This window comes from Aspergillus oryzae, chromosome 1 (assembly GCF_000184455.2).
Source record: "Aspergillus oryzae RIB40 DNA, chromosome 1".
Lineage (NCBI taxonomy): Eukaryota > Fungi > Ascomycota > Eurotiomycetes > Eurotiales > Aspergillaceae > Aspergillus > Aspergillus oryzae.
In genome coordinates this window covers 1,346,710-1,370,679 of record NC_036435.1, presented here as the reverse complement: position 1 = coordinate 1,370,679, position 23,970 = coordinate 1,346,710, and the positions used below count along the sequence as shown (strand labels likewise).

Genomic DNA, 23,970 nt, shown 5'->3' with positions numbered 1-23,970 from the left:
TTGGGTAACTATAGGCATACGTGGACTTAGAATTACTCAGTTCTATTAGAACAATCACGATCAATACATATGGGTACACATTACAGTAAATTCACCAAATAGACTCATGCCGAAATCAATTTGCCATCAAATACTGATCCCAATAGTCTCCTACAACGCCTCTACCTACATACGTGTACATACATCCGGCTATCCCTCGCTGATGCCAAATCATTCACAAGATATCACGAAAGAAAAAACGAAGAAAAAACAAGCAATCGTCCCAACCGAACCGCTCGCCAAGTACATACAGGCCAAATACAAGCATCATGGAGCGTACACAAGAGAATTAGAACAATAAAGTCGAGAGGTGAGGTCGAGAAAGGTAGGTCGATGCGCGTGGGAAATCATGAGGGTCGCTCGAGATCAAGGGGTAAACAACAATAGGGTCAGCCTAAACCGACAGGCCATGGTCCAGGTCTTTATCTTCCTGTTTCACCGATTCACTCTCCTGCTTCGGGATCGCATCGGACACGTCTTTGCCGCAGCCCTTGACAAGAATATGTCGCTAATTCAGTTAGTTTTTGTTTTACTTCAAACAATATTGCGTTCTAAAGATCTCACCTTCAATGCATCCTTGCGAGAGAAGCTTTTATCGCAATGATGGCAGGGGAACGGCTTCACCGACAGATGGATCCGTTTATGTCGCTTCAGGTCGTGGTTCCGGTTGAAACTCTGCGGGCACTGGTCGCACTTGAAGGGTCGGTCGTTCGTCGGACCCGGTGGGTGGCCCGCGTGGGATGGATGGCCCCCGTACATTTGCTGCATGGCCAATTGACCGCTGGTGAACAGGCCCGGTTGCAGATTGCCGACGAGCGACATCTGTCCGTTCGGATTGTGCATGTTCGTCATCACGGGTCCGTTCATGGCCGGTAACGAATATGAGGGCCACGGCTGTCGCTGGTAGTTGAGATGATGCGGGGGCGGGTTGGATGCCACCCGTCCGGGGGGATGAATCGCTAAGCTAGTCTGTCCGTAGGGGGCATATGCCCCCGTGTGATTCGACATCTGCTGGATTCCGGTGTAGGAGGGGGCGGACGAGGATTTAGTCATATACGGGTCGTTTGAGGGTAGCGACGGCGGAGCCGGGGGCGGATTGGGGAGCGCATTCTGCGCTGTGAGCATCGCATGCGTCATGGCATGATGCTGGGAGTTCGGGCCTGGCATGCTCGATGCGAGCGGTTGCTGAAAGGGAGGTAGGTGGTTCATGTCGTACGGCTGGCTGGGGATCGCCTCGGTCCCTGGGGGCGAGGTCGCCGAATTTCGATGGAGATGGTTCACCGAGGGAGAGAAGGTGTCGCGCGGGGGGTAGGGATTCACGCCCGCACTCCAGGACTGGCGGGGTGCCGCGGACGCAGTAGTGTATGAACTCTGGCCCGGCCAGTAGGCGGAGGCGTAGGACGAGGTCGGATCGGGGGATGCAGAGACCGCGGCGGTCGTCACGGCCGTGGCGGTCGTGGGCACTGGCGTCTCGCCCGACTGTGTCGAGGCGGGCGGCGTCAGAAGGCTATTGACACTGTGATTGTTCGCTGGCTGTGGATGCGCGGGATGGGGGTGGTACTTCACCGCGGCTCCTCCGATGTGAAAGTTCGGGGGCGGCAGCTCGAAGCTGGGAAGGGACTGCGCCGCGGGTCGACGGGTATTCAACGGTTGAGGGGCAGTCAGCGCATCCAGCGCTGTCCCCATGCCCGGTGGCGGAACCGCAAGAGCAGCCAGGTTGGCGGTGGTGTCGCGCGAGAACCCGAGCGGGTGATACAGATCGGGCGTCTCTAGGGGCGGCAGATGAGCCAAGGTCGAGGTCAGCGTGCCGGCAGAATATCCCGTATCGCCTCCGATTGCCCAGTATCGATTGCCAGACAGGCCACCAGCGATGTCTGGAGGATCCAGGAGGGGCGACGATCGCGGTTCAGCGATCTACACGGATCACGAACGGAGAAGGAAGATGCGATTCGGAGAATGAGACAGACTCTAGCGGATTCGATTCTCGTTGGTCACTGGATCGAGTCGACGGGAATGGCGTGCGGGTTCTCGAGGTTCTTTCCACCCAAATTCTTTACACGGGAGGCATATCCTGGCGGTGGATGATAAGTCGGCAATCACCGATAACGCAGAATCCACGAGGGGGAAAAAAAAGGCGTCAGCAACACTCGGGGCGAAGTCACGACAGCCGCATGGCCTGTTGTGGAATCGATCAAACGATTAAACGATCACACCGATGAATGGTGAATGATGGAAGCCTATAGATCGAATAGAGCGGAATAGCACCGATCGAGAGTCTGTGTGCGGAGATGAGTGACAGTCCTAGCTGAGCGATCGACGGATTAGTTGAGGGAGGTTAAGGGCAGCGTTGTCGCGCGGGTTTGTTGCGTGAGAAATGAGGACTGAGGAAGAAAAGGATGAGAAGGTGTGGTGAAGAGAAAGTGGAATGAAAGAAAAGGGCCGGAGGGAATATGACTTTTATTATTATTATTATTATTATTTTATTTTTCTCATATTAGGATTTTGGTTTTTGTATAGTCCGAACCGGCGTATCAATGATTAAGGTGAAGGACAGGACCACCAACCCAAAAAAGCGAGAACCAAAACCCCAGCAAGAATGGGGACGTATCCAGACCAGTCCAGCGCCCGGTCTGGCCAGCGCGGGGACGATGGGAAAAGCGGTTGTCGGGTTTGAAAATTAAAATTAAAGAATTGAGAAAAATAAAAAGGAAAAAGAAAAAGAAATAAAAATATTAATCAACTAGCGAAACAATAAGCAGGTCAAATATTACCTGACTTTTCCAAAAACATGGAAAATTCAAAAAGAACATTTATTTTCTTTTTCTTTTTCTTTTTCTTTTCGAATGAAAAAGTGAATCAAACACGGAGGCTAACGCAGTTTGTGGTTTAGTTCGACCTGGATAAGATTGGTCGACCAACCAGTTTTCCCAGAATTTCCTTTTTTCCTTTCTTTTGCTTTCCCTATCGGACCTTGCTGAGCTCTGACTAACTCGGTCAGGTCAGGGAAATCGAGCAAATGGAACGGGAGAGTATCCTATGTATGGAGTAAGAGGGGGCGAGAGTAAGTACGGAGTAAGAGTCAGAGACAAATGTCCGCAGAAGGCAAAAGAACATTCAGGGTAATTCAACCAGAACCAACGGGAATTCCTTAGTAATTTTAATCTATCACTGGATCATAAATAACTACTAGTAATGTATTACTGGGACTCCCTCCTTATAATTATAGAACACGCCCATCAGACGGTAATTAACACACTGATCAACACCGACAACGTGGTTGACAGGGCTCCAAAAGAGTCCACATCCACCTCTCGGTTTGTACCCACGGTCGAAGGCAACCTAAAAAAGGGTCGGTGTTAAGGTACGGTACTTCGTCCCTGTACCCTGAGTCTACCACGACGGAAGTATTCTTTTCCTGCTACGGAGTACTGGTGAGAAAAAAAATAATAAAAGAGTTCTAGTAAGATGAGACGATTATGAATCATGTCATATGAAAGCTCGTGACCGCTGTCATTTGTCTTTCTCTTCGGTCCCTCTCTCTCTCTCTCTCTCTCTCTCTCTCTCATCATCATCATCATCATCATCATCATTAGATTATATTAATAAGTTTACTATGACTCTTACCGAATAGGGAAGACGTCGCATTGGGTGACCTCAACGACAGTCATCTTGCTCAACTCATGACTATCAGACTCTCCTTTATGCGTGGATTCTTTGTACTCGTTGGATGATCAATGATACATCTATCGATCGTACCAGGCCGGTGGAGTGCTGCCGTCCCATCAAAAGTTCTTCTGAAACTCAGCGGTCTCCCCTTAATGAGTGTTTCCCTGTTTGGTGGAGCATGGTTGAATAAGCTTAGCTACTGCGGTGGACGATCGATGCTGCGACTTGGGAGGGGATCCGTGTTCGATCGACATCTGGAGAGAGTTATAACTTATAACCTATGAAAAGCATAATTACTGTCCTATTCGCATTATATAATACGTCGATGGAAACCAAACAACAGCCGGAAAAAGCAAGAAAAGAAAAGAAAAGATACAGGAAGTGGACCAGCTTCGGTATGGATCCGATCCAGAAGAAAGAAATCCTAGACCGATAAGCCAGAAAGGGGTCACATAAGCGATTTGATTTATTTTTATTTATTTATTTATTTATTTATTTATTTATTTATTTTTATTTTTTATTTTTTAATTTTTTACTCTTATGCATCTAATTACTTTCTTGTTTATTCTCGTGATAGTTGAAAGCTGAGCTATCTTTTGGATCGGGTCTAGTCCTGGAGGTGTTTTTATTGACATTCACATTTTGATTTTATTTCTCAGGTGGGTTCATGTTTGGATTATTCCTTTTCCTGCTTGGTGGCCCTCCTTGCGTCCCGGAATGCATGGTAGATGGGGAATGGAGGGAGGAAAGCTGACCAGGCTGAGCTATCACTTTCGTGACTAAGTACATACATACATATGGTACCTACCTAGACTAGGAAATATAATTAGTACTTGAACGGACGATACACACGGACCCTCCCCCCAGATGTATGTCTGTATGCACATAATGAGGGACCTGGGGAGTCACCATTTTTATTTGATTCTTCACAGCAACGAGGTGATGAAAGACTCTTGGAGGCATTGTTTACACCCTGCATAATTGTGAGGCCCTTCGTCTCAAATAAGAGAACCGCATTCAGAAACTCCAAGGGACAATGAACAAGTTCTCTGCTCTCGTATTATGGACTGCTCTAGGCTATTTGCCTTCCGCACGGACCTTTCCCCGATCCATCCAAAGAACCATTCCTCGTCTCAAGGCAAACGAATGTTGCTTGGTTCGCTTTTGCTATCCTTCTTCATTCCTATTCCTACCTAGTACGGAGTACATACTAGAGGACTATGAGTTAACTACTCCTACTTCTTCTTAGTAGGTCGGAAGTAAGCTATCCACGCGACGTCCTCGGCGGCCCACGGATTGGTCAGATTACCGAGCAATCAGTCCCAACCTGTCCTTCATTCTCGTGATTAATGATCCTTCCAACGAGCATAAGTAGACTAAAACTGTTCCCGTGCCTCCTGCAGAATACGAAGTCCAAGCAATTGCCTCCAGGTCCCAGTTTCTGGGTTGGGGCCGATGGTCCAATCAATCGGGAGCGCAGAAGCGAACAGAAATCGTGACCTGCGGGTACTTGTTCTCTTCCGGAACGGGCAAAACCCGAACACTCTCCTCTGTAAAGAAAATAATCAAAACGAGAAAAACATGAGAAAAAAAGACACGCTAAATTAGTTTCATCCCATCAGATCCTTGCGCCAGTTGAGTCTGGGTCTGGGTCTTGTCAGGCTGGCAGTTCGGCTGATGTCGCGCGGCAGCCTGGTTGGCCGATCCGTTGACTGGAGTCTTCCGCTAGGCCGAATGCCTTCTAGTCCGACCCCACTGGGCTTTACCCAGTCGGGTCTGCTGTGCATTGGGATCTCGGTCAGCCCAAATACTATCTGACTTGGGGGGACGTTTCTTTGACACACGCAAGCTTTTTCTTTTCTTTTCTTGGGCGGTTTTTATTTTTTTGCTCTTTACTTTTTTTTCATCACCACGGGAATAGTCTGACTTGGACTATCTATAGTTTTCTTCGATTACGGTGTATCTTTTTCCAACCGGAGACGGAAAGATGGTGATCATTATTACCGCTGAAATGAGTCAATGAGAGAGAAAAATAAAATAAAATAACAAACATAAAGAATGAGTTGATTAAAATCCCGTGTTGTTCTCTGATTGGTCCCCGCCATTAACCGCGCCGTCCCCATGGATGGACTCAGTCACATTGGCTGGAACCTCCCATTCTATCAATATGCTTCCGCCAATGATAGCGCCCGTCACCCAAGACGGAAACAGACTGGGAAAACTAGGAAGGGAACCTAAGGAATCGCAGGCATCGTACTATTAGAAGGGTTCCATTAATCCTCCGGCTCACACTAACGGCTGAACACCTCATCCGGTCTGTCGGTGCCCAGCAAGCAAAGCGGGGGGTTTGACTTCGCCGGGTGAGAGATCTGAGTGGCGGCCACGGTGACAGCTGCACCAGATGCGAACGGAATGTTTTTATTTTCTTTTCTTTCAGGGATAAACCTCGGTAGGGGGATGTATTACCTTTGCATGCAAATCTCATTGATTACCCCAACAGTCAGCTTACCGCGTGTCTTGAACAAAGACTATGCATGTCAGTCGTTTAGGTGTGGGTGTCTGTTGGTGTGGGTGTCTGTTGGTGTGTGTGTGTGTGTGTGTGTGTGCGTGTGTGCGTGTGCTCGGACGGGACCTGCCTCTTTCTCGACAACAAGAAAGTGAAAGAGCTATTGACGGAGTCGACATAGTTCGTCGTCTCTTTGTTGTTGTTTGCTCGATCTTCACGGTCTAGTGTCAGCTCGACGATCAAAGGACAGTCCCTCATGGACGACATCCTCGACATATGCATGCAGGCTGCAGACCTCCACCACGGCCGTGGCTGGACCATTGTCGACCAGATGGATCGGGGCTTGGGTAGGGATTCATACCCAAGGGGAGATACTAGATACTTAGTATTGGTATATACTACGACTCGGCCCATCCGAAACCGCCTTGCGTCCGAACATGCCAATGCATCTCAAACTTTGGTCGTACGGGCGTATAGAGTTTGCTTCCCCCCAAGCACGCAAAAGCGTATTTTTTGTTCCATGAGGGAATATTTTCAATAAGAATAATAATACTCATGATAAGACACACAAAATACGGGAGCACAGGACTGGGAATGAACCTCGACCTCCCCCCCCAGGAAATTAATTGACCAGTCCAAAGTGAAATGGTGCGTTGTTTGCTTGTCCTCTTGACTTTACGAACTTGCTTGTCATGGTGAATCAAAGGTTCCCCTCCTCCTCTCCTAAACCGGATTAATCAATCAATCAATCAATCAATCAATCAATCCCAAACGACCCTAGTCGAGTCGAATGCATCTCGAGGATCCTACCTCATTCAACAGTTTACACCTTTATCCCCCCCTGGTTGAAAGCCGATTTGTTCTTTTCTTTTCTCCCCCCCTGCACGACGCCTGTCACTTTTGTACTCTAATGAACGACTAAAACGAAGTTAAGGTCAAGCCACCCAGACGACCATGCATAATACCACAGGATGCGACACTCAAGATCGGGTAGAGGAGAGACTAAGGGTTTTAGTGCCTGTGCGACTCGTTTTGGTGCCCCAAAAGGTCCGTACCTTCTTCGTCTTAGCGGAACAAGGGATGGGGGATCCTTTCCCAGGTTCTAGATCGCGGCAAAAGTATGTGTGGATTTCCCCTTCTAGACCAGAACTGTCACATGATAGCCATGCGACAAGTCCCTCGTCTCTGGTATTCAAGAAGTTTCAAGGACCCAGGGTCGAAAAGCTGGAGGTTTCTCTGGGGGAGGGAAAGGGGGTCACGAGACAACAGTTGACCTGCAGCGACCGGTCTAGAACTATGACTTCTTGCTTGGGAGTATCTCGTAGGGTCATCGATTCATTTTTCATTTTCTTTTTCATTTTCATTTTCATTTTCATTTTCATTTTTCTCTATTTTACTGGTTTAGGAGGCACGACGATCGAGAAGGTTCATCAAATGCCGTAGGGAAAGCAAAGGGATTTGAAAGAAGAAAGAAGGTCATCTAGATTGTGCCATGGCTGACAATTAGGGTTAGGAAGGCCCTCGGCAGTGGTGACGGAGAAGGCGTTGTGGCTGTCAGGCTTAATCTTGCGACAGAAATCAGTAAACTTATTATTATTTTCCCGTAATCGGACAGACTGACAGCAACTCTATCGCCATATCTGCGCATCATGACACCTCCGTTTCAGCAACAGCTGCCTCTTCTTGATAAACCTCGTACTTGTACTGACTCCCCGGATGATCGGCGCGCAACTCTCGCTGGCCTTTGCCATACACTTTCTCGCGCGCCGTCAGCCCGTCAGCCTCCGCCGATGCAGGATACAATCCCCGCCGCCGCAGCTCTGGGATCAACAAGTCCACCACCTCCTCAAACGTCCCCGGCGTGGTCACATACCCCAGATTGAATCCGTCCAGATCTGCCTCCCGAATCCACCGCTCCATCTCGTCCGCCACCCGCTGCGGACTCCCAATACCTACCGGTCCCAAGCCCCCAATCGCCGCCTTCTGAGCCACCACCCGCGGCGTCCACTGGGGAACATCCTCACTGGTCGTGGTAAAGGCGTCCAGCATACTGGTCACCTTATGCGCCTCCAACGAGTCCGCCGCCGTGATATCCTGATCCAGCGGAATCCGTGAAATATCGATCCCCGTCCACCCACTAAACAGCACCAATCCGCCCACCACGGATGCATACTTCTGCAGCTCCTCATACTTCGCCTGCGCCTCGTCATCCGTGCGCCCGATGATCGGCGTAAATGTCGCGAAGAACTTAATCGACCGCGGATCCCGCCCTTGCTCCGCCGCCAGCTTCCGTATATTCTCGATCTTCGGCCGCAGCACCGCCGGCGAATGACTCGACACGAAGATCGCCTCGGCATGCGTCGCCGCGAACGCTGACCCCGCTGCCGATGTCCCGGCCTGGAAGAGAAAAGGCGTGCGTTGCGGCGACGGATCGACGATGTGGCGTGTGTTCAGGGAGAAATACTTTCCCTTGTGGTTGATCTGACGGACCTTGGCCGGGTCAACGTAGGTATCTGTTTCGGGATCGGGGGATAGAGCATCGGAGGCCCAGGATCCTTCCCAGAGTCTGGCTTCTTAGCTTTCTTTTTTTTTTCTTTCTTCTCCTCCTCCGATCCCTTATAACCTCATACTAAACCCAAACAAGACCGGAAGAAAAACCTACTTATAGACAACCCTCAGATATTCATCCGCCTGCCGATACCGCTCATCATGCTCAATCGGCGTATCCAATCCAATCGCCTTAAATGCCGCCTTCTTCCACGACGTGACGATATTCCACCCAATACGCCCATTCGTCAAATGATCCAGCGTCGAGAACCGCTTCGCCAGTAAGAAAGGCGGCTCAAACGACGTCGACGCCGTGATCCCGAAGGCCAGATTCTTCGTCACGGCTGCCATGGCCGAGATAGGCTGTTACCATAACAGTCAGCATCTGTACTATCTACCCCAACCTACCCATAAACCCATAATACCAGACAGATAAGATAGAGAGAAAAGGAAGGACATACAATAGTAGGATCCGTAACCGGCCACTGCGCCGCGCGCCGAATACATTCGTCTAAGCTGCCTTCGTAGGTATCGTATCCGCCATAGGTATCGGCGAGGAAGAGGGCGTTGATGCCGCCGCGCTCGAGTAACTTGGCCAGTTCGATCCAGTAGGTGAGGGAGCGTTTTGTGGCGGATTTGTCGGCGGGATTCTTCTTTCTTCAGTATCTTCTATAAAACCATCTGGCCGTGGAATTGGATGAGAATAGAGGAATAATGCAAGATACGTACCTTCCATTGTCCCGGGGATAAATGTCCTACAGTAGACATGTCGAATGCATTCAAGAGAATATGTTTCTTGGGTGTGCCATTGGCATCGCTGGGGTCTGGTTGGGTGCTGATGTCGCCCATTTTGAGTATCTCTTGTGTGTAAGTTAGGTGATATTGGAATTTGACACCTTAGATATATGTATATTATCCATTCATCTATCTACATAAATACCCATCTATATATCTACTTAAGAGAAGAATGAAAATGAAAATTTCATTAACCCCGCACTCTCGCCATCAGCAAGCGTCATCGCGTAACCGGTAATAAGTAGCCGATGCTGTCGGTAGAAGTCTTTGATTATGCAGGGGTGCGATTCGTCATTGGGTCCGCTTGATGCGTGATATTCTATTCTTTTATTTACATGTTATTTGTTGAGATAGGAGGTATGGTGGGTGCAGAGGGTTGGATGGACATGTTGGTTGGGGAGTGGTGCGGAGATATATTGTTAGATAGGATTTCATCATTGTAAGGCAGATTGCGTGATAGATAGTTTTGGTTTGATGGTGTGGGAGTAGTCAATTAAATAGAAGCTTGCTCAATGGGGATTAAAGTATGTTTCTATTGGGATTGACTATTTTAATGTGTAAAATATGGAATGTCGTTACTTTCTTGCTGTTGAAATCAATGTCATAGGTGGTGATTACTAGGAATATCAAGCAATAATTCAATGACCATCTTGAACCCGCCACAAATAACAACTCAACTCACCGGTGCTAATTTCCGCCATAGTCTCAAAGATACCAAGCATGATTTAATGTCCTTTGACGCCAATATCGCAAGTCCACTGCCACGAGAGAATCTACCCTGTATGCGTGAATAGGCTTTTGCATCTCAGTCTTCTTCGGGCATACGCAATGTCTAGCTAGCTTCTTCTGGAGAGTCACCTCTATCAAAGTCTTCGCAGAAGCTTCGGCCTCTGGAGGGTCACAAAGACATCTTCTACCTGGCTTGCTGGAAGAATATGAGCGGGGGTTGAAGTTAAGATCTCATTCTTGCTCACCATGTCTCGGATACCAGACAGAATTCTCTCGTGTCACAGGGGGATGTTCTAGCAATTTAAGATAAGCGGTTCTACGAGCGAAAATGGTAATTCGAAGACCTTGCAATGTCTAGTGGTTATTAACAGAGATATCGATAAGTCGCCTAATGGCTTTAGGCAGGCCAGTAATTGCCGGGGATTCTCCCCTAAGACGCTATTGAGGACTACATCCACGGCTGCTTTAAGTGTCTTCAGTTATGAGATAGCTCAACTCTATCTCCTATATACACTCGCTCTGGGATGGCAAGGTTCAACACAATAAGATCTCTCTTCTCTGAAGTACGGACACTTGTATAAATCTTAGCGCCTAGATTTATCGCTATTTCAATAGCTGCTTGTCTGACACTCTTTTCCTACCTACGGAATACAACCCGGTTTATTAAGTATTGATCGAGGCAGTGGACAGGAAGTCTACCGGCATCATGGACTGGACTGCAATTGAGCAGGTTTCCGTGATTGTTTGTACCTATCTGCCTATATATAGCCCACTTTTCTCAAACCCCAGTCACCTTATCCCTGGTCTAAAGACTGGTACTTTTCACTTCGATCAACCTCCAAGGATATCCCGAGAGCCATCGGACAGCAAGACCAAGAACTTAACATCCCATAGCGGCGATAGTGTAAAATCCTCCAGCGTCTGCTCTCAGGTGGAAATGGGGCTGTGTAAGAGACGGCGCAGCCGCATAGGCTAAGCAGCAGGCGTTCTTGAGAACTAATCTGACAGGCATCTCCCGCATCGCCTTAGGGTCCCCACTTTAGGCATGACTCGCCAATACTACCTAAGTAGCTGCACGAGGTTGTATCGGGTGCCTTCATGTTGGGGGCCTTTTTTCCAATGCTAGTTTTCTTTGTCTGTAATTATTGTCTAGGTGTATTTGCGTATAGGCACACCGAAATAACTCGATCATTCCTTAATCCACTTAGTACCAGGGGCGACTAAATGAACGCAAGTGCGGAGTAGAGACTCCCAAGGCTCCATCATTCTAGTAGATAGAAGCTATTATCTTATATACGCAAGTATGTAGCCGCCGATCTCCCAAAACTATTACTATTTGCATCTCCTGGTCCCTTTATTCTGAGTGATCATGCCATCGGTCCATTCTACTCTGTACACAGCATATACTTTGCTCACTCAACCGGCACGTTTGGTGACCTGGTGGCTGTATTATATACCCAAGTCCAACCGTCCCAATCCTGCATGGTCATGGAAGAGAGCCGCCACCTTACAAGTTGTGATCTTATTGATTCGATATCGAACGGCGATCAGGTACCGCACTCCCAAAGCATTGGAGCCAGGCCCAGATGGAGATCGATTTATTGTGCTCCATCCCAACCTGAAAACAGAATCCGCGGTCTATAAAGGAAAGCTTACCCCCGTCCCAGCAGTCCAGCCACACCAGTTGGCGCGGGCTGGTACCCAACAGCCCCAGCCCAGCCCCCACGAAAGCTCATCATCCATTTCCACCCAAGCGCCTATGTACTCTTCGGCCCTTGACCCGGCGATGGATGTGGCTGGGGACCCACGAAATTCAGTAAGCTATCCGGATGGCCAATCCTCTCAATTCAATATAGACTCCCCTTAGACGCAGACAAAACTTTCCCAGCCGCCGTCCAGGATGGAATCACCGCCTATATATACACTATAGAAACCCTCCAGATCCCCCCATCCCAAATCGTGCTCTCGGGCGAGTCCGCAGGCGGGAATCTCATTCTAGCAATGCTAAGGTATATCACCACCGAGAACCAAGCAATACCTCTACCTCGCTGCGCGCTGTTATGGTCACCGTGGGTTGATATGACCATAAAGGCTCTCTTGGAGATGGATCAACACCGCAATTACAAGTCCGATTACATCGAATATGATTTCGGTTCTTGGGGTGCTAGTAGCTATATCCCCCCTGGCTGGTCGGACAGTAATCCCTATTTGTCGCCATTGGGAAGCGAGTACCGATTGAGTGTTCCGCTTTTCATTGAAGTTGGCACGTCCGAGGTGCTTTATGATAATATTGTGCTATTTGCGCATAATATGAGGGAGAAGGGCACGGAGGTTGAGTTGCGTGAAGCGACGAATGGGGTTCATGCGACTTTTGGTATCGCGGATACTTTGGGGATGTCGGAGGTTGCTATAGATGGTCATGCGCGGGGGGCAAGATTCAATGCCAGAACAGGTGGAGACTGAACTTGCAAGCTTTGCACATATTATAGTATAAAAAAGTTAGTATACTACCTGTATTACGGATCCAACTCCGGGATACTAGTGGTGTAAAGCACCTAATCTAGGGCTTAGGCGGTGCAAAGCCCTAACCAAAGGACCATAATTACTCGTCAGAACACGTAATATCTGAGATTCTTAAGAAGGGATTGACTTCGAAGAATAGAGGAGATTTGTCATGGATATCCAAAGTGACTGGCATTCTTTGTTCCGTGTAACTCTTTGTCTGTCTATTGTTTTGGACAATCTATCGTTTGGGGTAGGCTTCAGATCAATCACTCTCGAGAAATGCCTCCGCACCTGTTTCCGGGCAACATTAGTTTCAGTATGCTGATATGATATGTAGGAGTAATTGCGATAATGCGCACAAAGGTTCCTGAGCAAGACTATCTCGCAAAATAAGATGAATAGTACATTGATGGGAGGTTCTTGCTGGATCTATCGGAATGTACCAAAACTTGCCAATTTGCAGACAACTGTCTAACAATGTCTCAATAAGATGCAAGAACAATCCCATTCAATGTCATACTGGATATTCGCACCGCAAGACTATGTCTTTGTGTTGAACACTCCTATATTAGGAAGTCCGCATCACCCTTGCCTTTGTTCCGAAGTTGAAAGCAAATTCTTTGAGTGTTATTAAATGCCGTTTGTAGAACCTTTCATCTCATCTTGCCGGACCGGAGATACGCGTCTCAATCAGGACCTTTCCCTCTCCAAGGGGAATTTGACAAAACTGTCCTAGTTATATACGTAGACTGGTCTCTAATTGTCACACAAAATGCTTACACAAAACCAGCAAGATGGATCTGGAGGATCTTCCACCATTTAGGCGCTTGCCCTCTGAGCTTATCAGACTCATCTTTACCCTTTTAGTCAATGACGAACCCACGAGTCTCCACAATCTCAAATTAGTTAGCAGATTATTCTACAACCACGCTAGTAGAGCAGCCAGGTCTATAACCTGCCGCGATATCGTGATCAAGGTATGCGGACACTATGCCTTGACAAAACCAACCGAGAAGATTGTGGCAGAGCTTAACCGGACAAGGGGTTTCCACTTTACTCGCCGGCTCATAATTGAAGAAAGCGATTCCACTTGTAAGGCGGAAGCTCCTTGTAAGGCGCTTTCTGGTTGGCATCCGCCTGGGCTTACTGAGCTGAGACGCACGGATCTGGATGAGCCATATGAGCCTACGTGTGCTGCAACTTTGGAGGAGACACCATTGTGCCCGGACACTCGCGATGGGGACGTCAAAATGGGTAACAAACGACACCATGTGTGGAAGCCCGTGGCAGAGTTAATTAGACATCTGCCTGCGCTGACAGATCTGTTCTTCAGATGCGGCGGGCAGTTTCCTGTCTGTATTCTTGATGCCATGCATCGCTGGGCACCCACATCGAGGCTACACCTCCAGACATTCAACTTGCAGGGTTTGGAAACACCCATAGAAGACTCCGAAGAGCACAAGTTGGTGTCCTCGTCACACTTGCATAGCATCATGCTGCAGTACAATGAAAAAGGTGTGTATAGCTATGACAACAGCCCCTGCTACCGAATGAAGACTTTACAACGTCTGGTAAAGTCAGCCCCGAATCTGAAGGAAGTGCAAATCACCCGTCGCGAGGCTCCCAAGAACTTCACAACTGTCCCTATACCTAGTGTTTTGCAAAAGCCCAAGACAGAAGAGCAAGATATCTTTCTGGCCCCTGCATCGCTAAAACTCTTGCGAGTCATTGACCTGGTCCCTCTGGCAGCTATGACACTCATCGAATGGGGAAAGCACACCAACTTCTCTGAGCTAGAGACCCTTGAACTGTGTTCATTGGCCGAGCCGAAGGCGCTAATTGCCTGGTCCCACCAGCTGGAGTTCCCAAAACTAAGAGTCTTATACTTACAGCTCAAAGCCCCTGCTTTTCTCGAAGAGGACGCTCCTACCACCGAGCTCTACGAGGCCGCAACTCAATTCTTAAAGAGTCTCCCAGCACTGAGGGAGCTATACTTGGAGGGCTGGCATTCAATGGTCTCTTTGGATCCGCTTGTTCATCACCATGGCTGTTGCTTGCGCAAGCTAGACCTCGCAGGTCCCCAGGCCTGGCAATGTTTAACTGAACGTGACATCCTCCAGCTCGGGAAACATTGTCCGCTTCTGGAAAGCCTGGATCTCGTGATCCCACGTTCCCAGGGCGACGCCACCGAAATTGCCCTATATAAAGCTATAGGAACCATACCACGGCTCAGATATCTACACTTACACCTAGACGTATCCGATGCATCACTCGGTAGAAGTCAAGATAACTTGGAAACTGATATGAATCAAGAGTTCCGTCACGATTTCAATCTAGTTCGGAATATAAACACTAAACCACCTAGTGAACCATCATTCGATGAGTTCGGCAATAATTTCTCCATCAAGGACTTAGGGGGCTTCTACCGAAGCCGCAACGGACACGTCCAACGATTATTTAGAAACAGCGCCATAGATCCGAACCTCGCATGTTCGATCTTCAAAGCCATATCCGGAAACAAGGTCATAGGCTCATCAAAATTGGAAAGAATGATTATTCGACTTCAATGTAGCGCATTTGAAACGGGTACCTTGTTAAGTCACTTGGTCCATATTTTCCCTTGCGCGTGGCTAGTCGAGCGGAATTCACGGGATGATCGTCGTGATGAAGTGTTTGCTACACAGGTTGCTTCGTGTCCTTATGACGAGATTTATTTCAAGTCGAAGTTTCCGGAGTTTGTGGAGCCCTTCAAGGATGTTTTTAGAAGTGTGTGGCCGAGGCCGGTTGGGATGGAAGAGGAAAGTGCTTGGTGGAATGATTGGTGGAGCTTTCCTCTTGAAACTGATGTTGTGATGGGTTAAATTTGTATATATTATGATTTGGTCTTTGGCTGTGGTGATTATTCATAGTGAAATATGATATACCTTCTTATTCATATATATCACCATCTTGTCACTCAGCCAGGAGACCAAAAGGCAAATGACCTAGCTTGTAGCTTAGATACCTAAAGTATGGACGGTGATATGATAGGCTTAGCTTGTCTATTGCTTCTCTAAACTACAAGAATTCTAGAAAGTGTATAATGGACTTGTAAAACGAGGTTCCTATTCCTCTATTCTCAATGACTAGATGCCAGTGCCGCGTCGGAATACAAGCGAACTGCTTCAGCACGAGTCAAATTGGACGGGTAGTCACTGGCATAGCCTCTGTCTGATGCATTCGACTCCACTATTGATAACCTCTAAGTTGATAGAATTATCCCTATTGGATCTATATATTGGAATACGATGACCCTCAATTGCTCTGGTGATGGCCCTTAATCAGCGGCTTCCCTATGAACCCTAAGTGTTTGCTTTCGGGCTGCAAGAAGTACCATTCTTCAACTTCTATAAGCAGTTTAGGAGCAGACTCCATGATCAGCCCCTCCCAGTTGGAGGATCGCATCCGGAGTTCGCAGAGAAACGCATAGGCCGGGATACCCCATAGGTATGACTGGATATTCTCTGCTATTCTTACGTCTCTGCCCAGTAGCCCTAGTGACCCAGTGCCGCCTGTGCAGCCCTTTGCAATCATAGCAGGTAAATCGATTTTAAGAAAGTTCCGTAAGGCAGCCTGCTGGGAGTGATCTAGAGGCAGTGACGTGTCTGCCTACTGTAGATGCCTTTCTAATTTCCATGTGACAATTTGTAGATAAATATCTTCGGAGCCTTATCTGAAACCGGACGCCAAGTTACTGCCAGTGGCAGGGTTTGTTCAGGGACATCAGAAGGTATGTAAATCGATAGGCTTAGGCTTAGGCCGTAGGGCTTCCTTTGTAAAAGCTACCGATGAAAAACTCTGCTCATAACATGGGAAAAGTCGGTATCATAAGACTGCTGTGTCTGAGGTATTCAGACATCCATGGACCACGCCCAGTTCTCTGGTGAGTACAGACATCCACGAGCCGTCCGGCTCTTTTACCCAATTTCCGTATCTGCTCAAAATGACCTACAGGCGCTGGGGCATTCACCTTGAACCGCCGGGTCCTCAAACAGGTTGGCCTGTTGTAGCTCCTAGATTGGCACTGCGGTAATTGGACTTAAACTACTCAAGACTTTCGAGAGGGATATAAGCTATATGACGATCTCTTCTTAGTCTCCGATGGCGGAGGTGTGTTGAGCCTGAACAGGCGTTTATAATGTGACCTCGATGCAACATGGGCATTGATGGCATCTTGAGTATATTCGATGTTAATAGTAACGTGTAACGGCTATTCGTGATAAATGAGGAGATAATGTGTTAGCACTGCGTATATGTCACTCTCTACATGTATTCGAAGAGACGCCATGTTGACTATCCTTTCGTACTTGAGTTTGGGAGAGAGCGATGAATGTACCAAGGATGGTATTGTTTGCAACCATTATGTCAGTATAGAACTCTCATCAGTGGTTACCTTACATTATCTGTAGGTTAATTTCAACATATCCTTGAGGTCCTGTGCAATGTCAGACGTATATGCCCCGATATGTCTGTTGTCCTGTCTCTTATTAGCTCAGTATAGCCGGCCCTTTTGAATAAGACTGGCTTGGCTTCAGAGTATCTTCGTGTCACAGTTCGCGCGCGTTTACTGTGTGCATAAAGGCCCACCTTGTTACTGGCGACAGCGCATCCTAAAAAGGAAATACAGCACGCGAACGTTCTTCCCGTGATGAAGATATTGAAATCACGAATAGAGGTACACACATGCACGCAAGACAAGATTCGGTGGGATACTCAAGACTGCCTATTTCAAGACTCCAACCTTGCAGGGACTCTCCTGGGTGATGATTAATCAAGCATAGATGCAGTCTTCTTTATGGGAAAGACGTTGCCAACCATTTCCTTTCTCAAAGCGTTCCTGATCGGATGGCCTAAACTGTTAAACCCCACTGTGAGTAGCCTGCAATTCATCGGGTTTTGGTCATCGCGCGTGTATACTCAGTATAGATGCGGTTTTTTCAACTGTTCTCCGATAAAAGAATAGTAGCCTTATAATTGACTACCACTTCTGACCACCGTAGGATGCAATGACTAGCGCTCCGCGCAAGAGACGAGGATCCTTAATAGGATGGATGCCAGCCTCCCAAGGCAAAGCCTCACAGCTGGCAAGTCTATAGTTTTTGTGTGTAGCTATCTCCTCGGATAGCCGAATTGACGCCTCCAGTTGAGGTGATATCATAATCAGCCGTGGTCGCCCGAAAGTCTCCGATTTAGAGGTCGATTTTCTGTGAGAGGAAGTCCTGCAAACTAATATATACCAGTTAGCAAGCATTCTGAGTAAGATTTTTGCAAGACATCCTTGTCTTTCTTACCTATTAATGAAGACTTTTACTCGGTAATCTCGAATTCGGGGTCGATTGCCTCTTCCATCACTTCTTCTTCTTCTTTCTCTTTCTATTTATCTTTCTTCTCTTCTTTTTGCCACCATTTTCTTAACATCCTCATAGTTTAAGAAAAGGGACAGGATCCAGTCTGGTTCTTCTTCCCAGCGAAGCTGGAGTATCAAGTTTGGTATGGCAACTAGGAAGACCAGACACATGATCAAGTATGCGAGTCAGCAGTCTTGGATCGGTATATTCAAGCACCCTTTCCTCGACCTTATTCATATCCACTTCTGGGAAACATATTACACAACCAAGGTGGGACTTTCAATTGCTTGTCGCCACTGAACACGTAATATCCCTTATACCGCATTCCACCGTTTGTTATCCAATTGGATGAGTACTGACAATAGGCACTCGTGGTTTTGTCACAATGCCTTTGTCCTCAAAGTCTGCTGACCATTTACATACCTGTTCTTTTACCGTAGTAAAGATTATCGCCATGACCGTCCATGTATCAGACAATCAGGTATTTTCAGGGAGGCATCCATAAATGGTAGGGTGTGGTGTGGCGTTCTCAATGTAGGTCTTTAGTATGACTTCGGCGATGTCTAGAAATGTTATCTGCTTGTCATGAAGCGTCTCTGGTAGTCTTTTATCAAATTTGATGTACCCTTGGATGTTACCTGCCGCAGGGGTACCAGTCTGGGGTAACGTCAGTAGCGTACGCGCGCCTCGTTAATGGTATAGATCAATCATTGTTTTCCAAGTATTCGCCGTGTTGCCTATCCACTTAGCCTGGCCCATTGATATCATGTTAGCGCCTGCTGGCTCCATGGGGTCGTCACAATATTGTCTCTCACATCACTCGACAGGCCAAATAACCGATTCTTTATCCAGTAGGAGAGACACTCTAGCCGGGTCATAATGCCCTCGCCGAGCTCATAGTCTGGCTCTATCGATGGATTTCTGTCGTGGAGTAAAATTTGTTCCAGGCGGATATCTAAAGCATCACCAACAGTCGTTAAAGCCCGGCTACCCTCGCGAGAGACCTTAATAGTTTGTTCCATGACAGGACAAAACCGTGTGTTTCCTCTGGCTTGTGATTGGAGCTGGATTCATTTTTATCGAGATCAGAATCACTGCTTTAATCTCTCCTCCAGACCTCCCAATCCATAGAGCTGTATCTATTCAAAGGGGGGTCAGCGACTCAGCCATTGGCTTTATTGTGCAGTTCGTCCTAGTGGAAGAGTTGCTGGACGAAGATATGAGTCTTTCCGTGAGAGCTTTCTTCTGGGACATGGGTCGGCGAAAAGTTCTGGCCATCGGTTATCCATAGAGTGAGACATCGTGAATCGACGGAGAGATAATATACGATACATGTCTGGTACTTTCTCACGAGTGATAACATAGACCAGTGGTATCTGATCATCCTGACTCCTCGCCTATCATCGAGGTCCTTTCTGCCCACTGGAGTACCATAGCTAACATAAATCCATAGAAGAAAGAGCCCGCTCCCTTCATAGAGGAAACATATGTAATTCTATTGCCGCAGGCTAGAATGTTCATGGTCATGAGTCTAAGCAGTATCTTGATGATGATCCTTTAGGAAGGCATAACTAAGCGGCTTGTATAACGGGATGTTGGCCAAGTGGAGTCACTAATAGGTCCAGCTCCTTTTCTTTTGTTTCCTCAGGAAGGGGTCTCATCTGTACTGATTCTTTCTTGTGCCGGTTTATTACCTTCGTAAAATCCGTCGCTGCATTCCTATTCTGTTGTAGGATGCTTTGGACTAGATCGCCCCTATCCAAAGACCAGCCCGATATCATCTTATTCAACTGTTACGTTGCTCATATCGCGCGATTCTCTCATGGTCCACTCGTTGAATGTATATCTGGCTCATTGATCGGTTGCTTTCGACGCGCATAGATAGACTGCTATTGGTTAAGGAAAAGCTAAATGATACGGCAAAGGTCCCGTCTAGTATATAGTAGGTCCTTGACGTCTCTACCATTTTCCAACTTATAGTGGTTAGTATACCTTGCCTTCCTTGCTTCTGCTGGGTTGCCAGTCCTAGGGTTTCTGAGGTCGTTTCGGTAATTATCTCATACCCTCTCATTTCGGTATATGTAGTACACAGAATAAGCAGACGACAGAATAAAACACATTGACTCCGTCGAGAAGTTCCTAACAGGGAAATTGTCACGTTCGCCGGGAGGCTGCGAATCCAGATGGTGAACCTTTCCTCGTGGATCTTGGTCATGTTATCTGCAATCTCATCGCAGAAGACAGCCCGTAGACTAGGAGGGATATAGTAGTTTCCATTCACAGGTTGACCGTACCGTGTCGCCTTGCTGTCATTACTAACCAGAACAGCCTCACTTTATCAGTCATCTTCGAGTGAGACATGGTGATGAATGATAGGTTAGTGGATGATGAGGCAAGAGAGTACAGACGCATCATAGTAGTCTGCCTGACTAGTCGGGGTCACGGTATCCAAGGCCTTTTCAAGTCCGACGCAAAATCTTGGAGCCCTTTGGTTGTTCGCCCCTGAGGTTATATGCGTGTAGAGACGTCAAGAAGGCGATATCTGCACCTGGTTAGGGAACTGGTTCTACCTCTTGACCTTGGATAAATTCGCTGCCAGATGTCCTTGTATAGCTTTCGCATTCTTTGCTCATCGGATGCTCGGAGCTTAATTGACGAAGTCGCAGCTGATATACCATCTGAGTCCTCGACTGTTCTTTGTCCGTGTCTCCAATTGTCAAGTCCTCGGTAGACTTACAAAGAGAATAGTTGCTCCGTGCAGCTCCGTTCATCTTCCATGTAGTTTTCCCGACTATGTGGACATTGTGTGTTCAGTGAAGAGCAGCGCATGCATTATGCTAGAATCAATAACGATTCCATTATTTTGCCAAGCGGGCCTATGGCCAGCTTTATTACCGAATCATATCTTGTTTGAGTGTCCTGCTGCTCATTCTGTTCAGCTAGTTCCAGTGTTCTTGAACACCATCTCTAGAAGTCGAATCTGGCGTGATTGACACAAATGTTAGAGACTCGAAAATGGGTAGCGGCATACAAGATGCGAGTAGAATTTTCCTCAGGCCTTTTCGCACAACCATGATTTAGATGCTCTGTTGCAGCCTTTAACGCAGCCTTGTCTACATCGAATGTTGTAGCATTGCCAAACAGTCTTTTTATACATTAAGACGCGGTGTTCAAAGATTCTGTGGTACAGATTTCGAGGCCGAATCCTTTATCAAAAGTTGTACTCAATTAATATATAGAATCCATAGAAACCTCTCAATGAACGGGTCACTTTGACATTTCCGTTCGAGTCGAAGTATGTTTGAGTCTGGAAAGGAGATGAGTATATACAGGTAAGTGGACTGCTTATGTACCCTTCTAGAAGGGCAGTATTCACCAGTATTTGGTGAATACTTTCACTCGCTGATACTACTCTGCTCCTTGGAAGGAATTGAAGTCCTCCTTCATGAAAATAGATCTTCGCTAGGTGCCATAGGGAAATCAGCCGATCTAGTCCAAATGCAGCTAATTCAATATGCCGGAAATCGAGCCATTTCCGGATGAATAGACTGTCAACGCTCGTGATTATGCCAAGAAAATAGTATAATCTAGCTATCAACGAAGTCAAAGTCCAAAATTAGGGTTATCAACAGATGCTTATCAGACTTTTGCCTCGTGGCCATAGCGGCCAATGACGGGCACGAAGGGGGCCGGGATGATGCTGCAGACTTATCAGTCTTGATGACCTCCTCATTTCCTTATCGGGGCACGTCCCATAGCCTCATGCATACTAATCCCCCCGGATTTCCTTCCCTGTCATTTATCTCAAGCTCATGCTACCCTCTCGGAGTCTCCGGGGTATGCTTGACACCCCTACATCCATTTGCATTTATCCAGAGGACTATTGGCATATCGTTACTGCTTACAGCTGGGGTTGCATCGAGCCCTAATTGACCCCACCCCCTTGCATCGTGCATCTTCAGGGTGATCCTCAAGCTTGGTGTGGAATTCCAACACTACAATTCTCTGAACACACACCCTTCTACGAATTGAAAGACATTTCTCGACGACATGAAGCTCCGACCTCATCTCCACGTCCAGCAATCCCGATCAGCCTTCGCAGAGGGAAATGCACGATGGACAAACCTAGACCTAGACCCTGTCCCCCGCCACCTCCGACAATGGGGGCCCATTAGCTTCATTGGCATGTCTCAGAACCCTCCCAGATAGTACCAGGGCTAACATTCCACCAGCATACTGGATCTCCGACGCCTTCAACGCCGCCACCTGGCAATTCGCCAGTAGCATGATGGCCGTAGGCCTCGGCTGGAGCGACGCCGTCATCATCGTCGCCATCTCCTTCTTCATCATCTCATTCGTCATCGCCGGAAATGGCGCCGTGGGCGCCATCTACCACGTCCCGTTCCCTGTCATCGCCCGCGCCAGCTGGGGCTTCTGGGGCTCGTACATCGCCATCGTGTCGCGGGTCATCCTGGCGCTGTTCTGGTTTGCCATTCAGAATGTTAACGGTGCTAATGCTGTGCGGGCTATGATCGGGGCTATTTGGCCTAGTTTCCTTACGTTGGAGAACGATATCCCTGAGGATCAGGGTATTACTACGAATGGGATGGTGTCGTACTTGATCTTCTGGCTGGTGCAGTTCCCGTTCCTGTGTATTCATCCGAATAAACTCCGGTGGTTGTTTATGGTGAAATCCGTGCTGGTGCCGATTGCCTGGATCGCGATCTTTATATGGGCGTTTGTCGCCGAAAGTGGTGGAGGATTACTCCACCAGAAAGCGACGGTGTCGGGGTCGAAATACAGCTGGCTGTTTCTCGCCAATATGACCAGTGTACTAGGGAACTATGCAACACTCAGCGTCAACCAGGTACATATCACACTCATCCCAATAGACAAGAAATACCAAACCTAACACCAAGATATCTAGTCCGACTTCTCGCGCTACTCCCGCGTCACCGCAAAATGGCAACTCCTCTACATCCCCATGCTCCCCATAATCTTCACCTTCCTCTCCTTCATCGGCATCGTGGCCTCCAGCGCCGGCCAAGCCCGCTACGGCGGCTCCATCCCCTGGGACCCCATCGACCTAATCAGCAACTGGAGCAGTCGCGCCTGCCGATTCTTCGCCGCCTTCAGCTTCGCCCTCGCCGCCCTGGGCGTGAACATCTCCGCCAACTCCCTCTCCGCGGCTAACGACCTGACGGCCCTCGCACCGGGGTATATCAATCTCCGGCGCGGGCAGATCATCTGCGGGCTATTGTCTTGGGGCTTGGTTCCGTGGAAGATACTGGTCTCGGCGGGGAATTTTCTCAATTTCATGTCTGCTTATGCTATCTTCCTGGGGCCTATTGCGGGGATTATGTTGTTTGATTTTTGGGTGCTTAAGGAGAGGAAATATGATACTTTGGCGTTGTATCAGCGGGAGAATAGGACTTATGGGTATGGGGGTTGGGGGGTGAATTGGAGGGCTGTGGTTGCTTTTGTGGTGGGTGTTGCGCCGAACTTGCCCGGGTTGATTAATTCCGTTAATAGTGAGATTGACGTGGGTGTCGGTGTGCATCCATATCAGTTTGGATGGCTTTTGGGGTTTGTGGCGACGAGTCTTGTGTATGTTGTTGTTTCGTTGGTGTTTCCGGCTAGGGAGTCCCTGGTGGACGTGGCGGTTATGCCGGAGGAGGTTTATGATGCTAGGGAGAGGGAGGACGGGGATGGAAGTTTGGATAGTCAGGAGAAGGTGATGAGAGAGAAGGTTGAGGCTTAGGTTTGGTTTCTTTCGAGATGTATTTATTCCATTCT

General features: G+C 48.0%; 7 protein-coding genes across 7 annotated transcripts; 4 read left to right on the top strand and 3 right to left on the bottom strand.

Moving 5' to 3' along the window:
* Positions 1-433: 433 nt before the first annotated feature.
* Positions 434-1,176, bottom strand: AO090009000515 (putative C2H2 finger domain protein; the record flags this gene model as incomplete). Its single annotated transcript, XM_001816909.3, has 2 exons — positions 434-547; positions 604-1,176. The coding sequence occupies 2 exons, from the start codon at positions 1,174-1,176 to the stop codon at positions 434-436; spliced, it is 687 nt and encodes a 228-aa protein (XP_001816961.3).
* A 6,682-nt stretch (positions 1,177-7,858) lies between these two features.
* AO090009000513 (xenobiotic compound monooxygenase, DszA family) lies at positions 7,859-9,607 on the bottom strand (the record flags this gene model as incomplete). Its single annotated transcript, XM_001816908.1, has 4 exons — positions 7,859-8,777; positions 8,874-9,121; positions 9,220-9,408; positions 9,488-9,607. 4 exons carry the CDS (start codon positions 9,605-9,607, stop codon positions 7,859-7,861), a joined length of 1,476 nt encoding a protein of 491 aa, XP_001816960.1.
* Positions 9,608-12,283: 2,676 nt separating this feature from the next.
* AO090009000511 (uncharacterized protein) lies at positions 12,284-12,745 on the top strand (the record flags this gene model as incomplete). Its single annotated transcript, XM_001816907.3, has 1 exon — positions 12,284-12,745. One exon carries the CDS (start codon positions 12,284-12,286, stop codon positions 12,743-12,745), a length of 462 nt encoding a protein of 153 aa, XP_001816959.3.
* An 836-nt stretch (positions 12,746-13,581) lies between these two features.
* On the top strand, positions 13,582-15,648 carry AO090009000510 (uncharacterized protein; the record flags this gene model as incomplete). Its single annotated transcript, XM_023235571.1, has 1 exon — positions 13,582-15,648. One exon carries the CDS (start codon positions 13,582-13,584, stop codon positions 15,646-15,648), a length of 2,067 nt encoding a protein of 688 aa, XP_023088686.1.
* A 1,973-nt stretch (positions 15,649-17,621) lies between these two features.
* AO090009000509 (uncharacterized protein) lies at positions 17,622-18,923 on the top strand (the record flags this gene model as incomplete). Its single annotated transcript, XM_023235566.1, has 4 exons — positions 17,622-17,696; positions 18,253-18,444; positions 18,687-18,708; positions 18,877-18,923. 4 exons carry the CDS (start codon positions 17,622-17,624, stop codon positions 18,921-18,923), a joined length of 336 nt encoding a protein of 111 aa, XP_023088685.1.
* A 1,102-nt stretch (positions 18,924-20,025) lies between these two features.
* On the bottom strand, positions 20,026-20,589 carry AO090009000508 (uncharacterized protein; the record flags this gene model as incomplete). The annotated part of the gene is made up of 3 exons (XM_023235560.1): positions 20,026-20,060; positions 20,167-20,426; positions 20,495-20,589. 3 exons carry the CDS (start codon positions 20,587-20,589, stop codon positions 20,026-20,028), a joined length of 390 nt encoding a protein of 129 aa, XP_023088684.1.
* An 882-nt stretch (positions 20,590-21,471) lies between these two features.
* Positions 21,472-23,935, top strand: AO090009000507 (uncharacterized protein; the record flags this gene model as incomplete). Its single annotated transcript, XM_023235552.1, has 4 exons — positions 21,472-21,506; positions 21,795-22,011; positions 22,310-23,041; positions 23,102-23,935. The coding sequence occupies 4 exons, from the start codon at positions 21,472-21,474 to the stop codon at positions 23,933-23,935; spliced, it is 1,818 nt and encodes a 605-aa protein (XP_023088683.1).
* Positions 23,936-23,970: the final 35 nt, after the last annotated feature.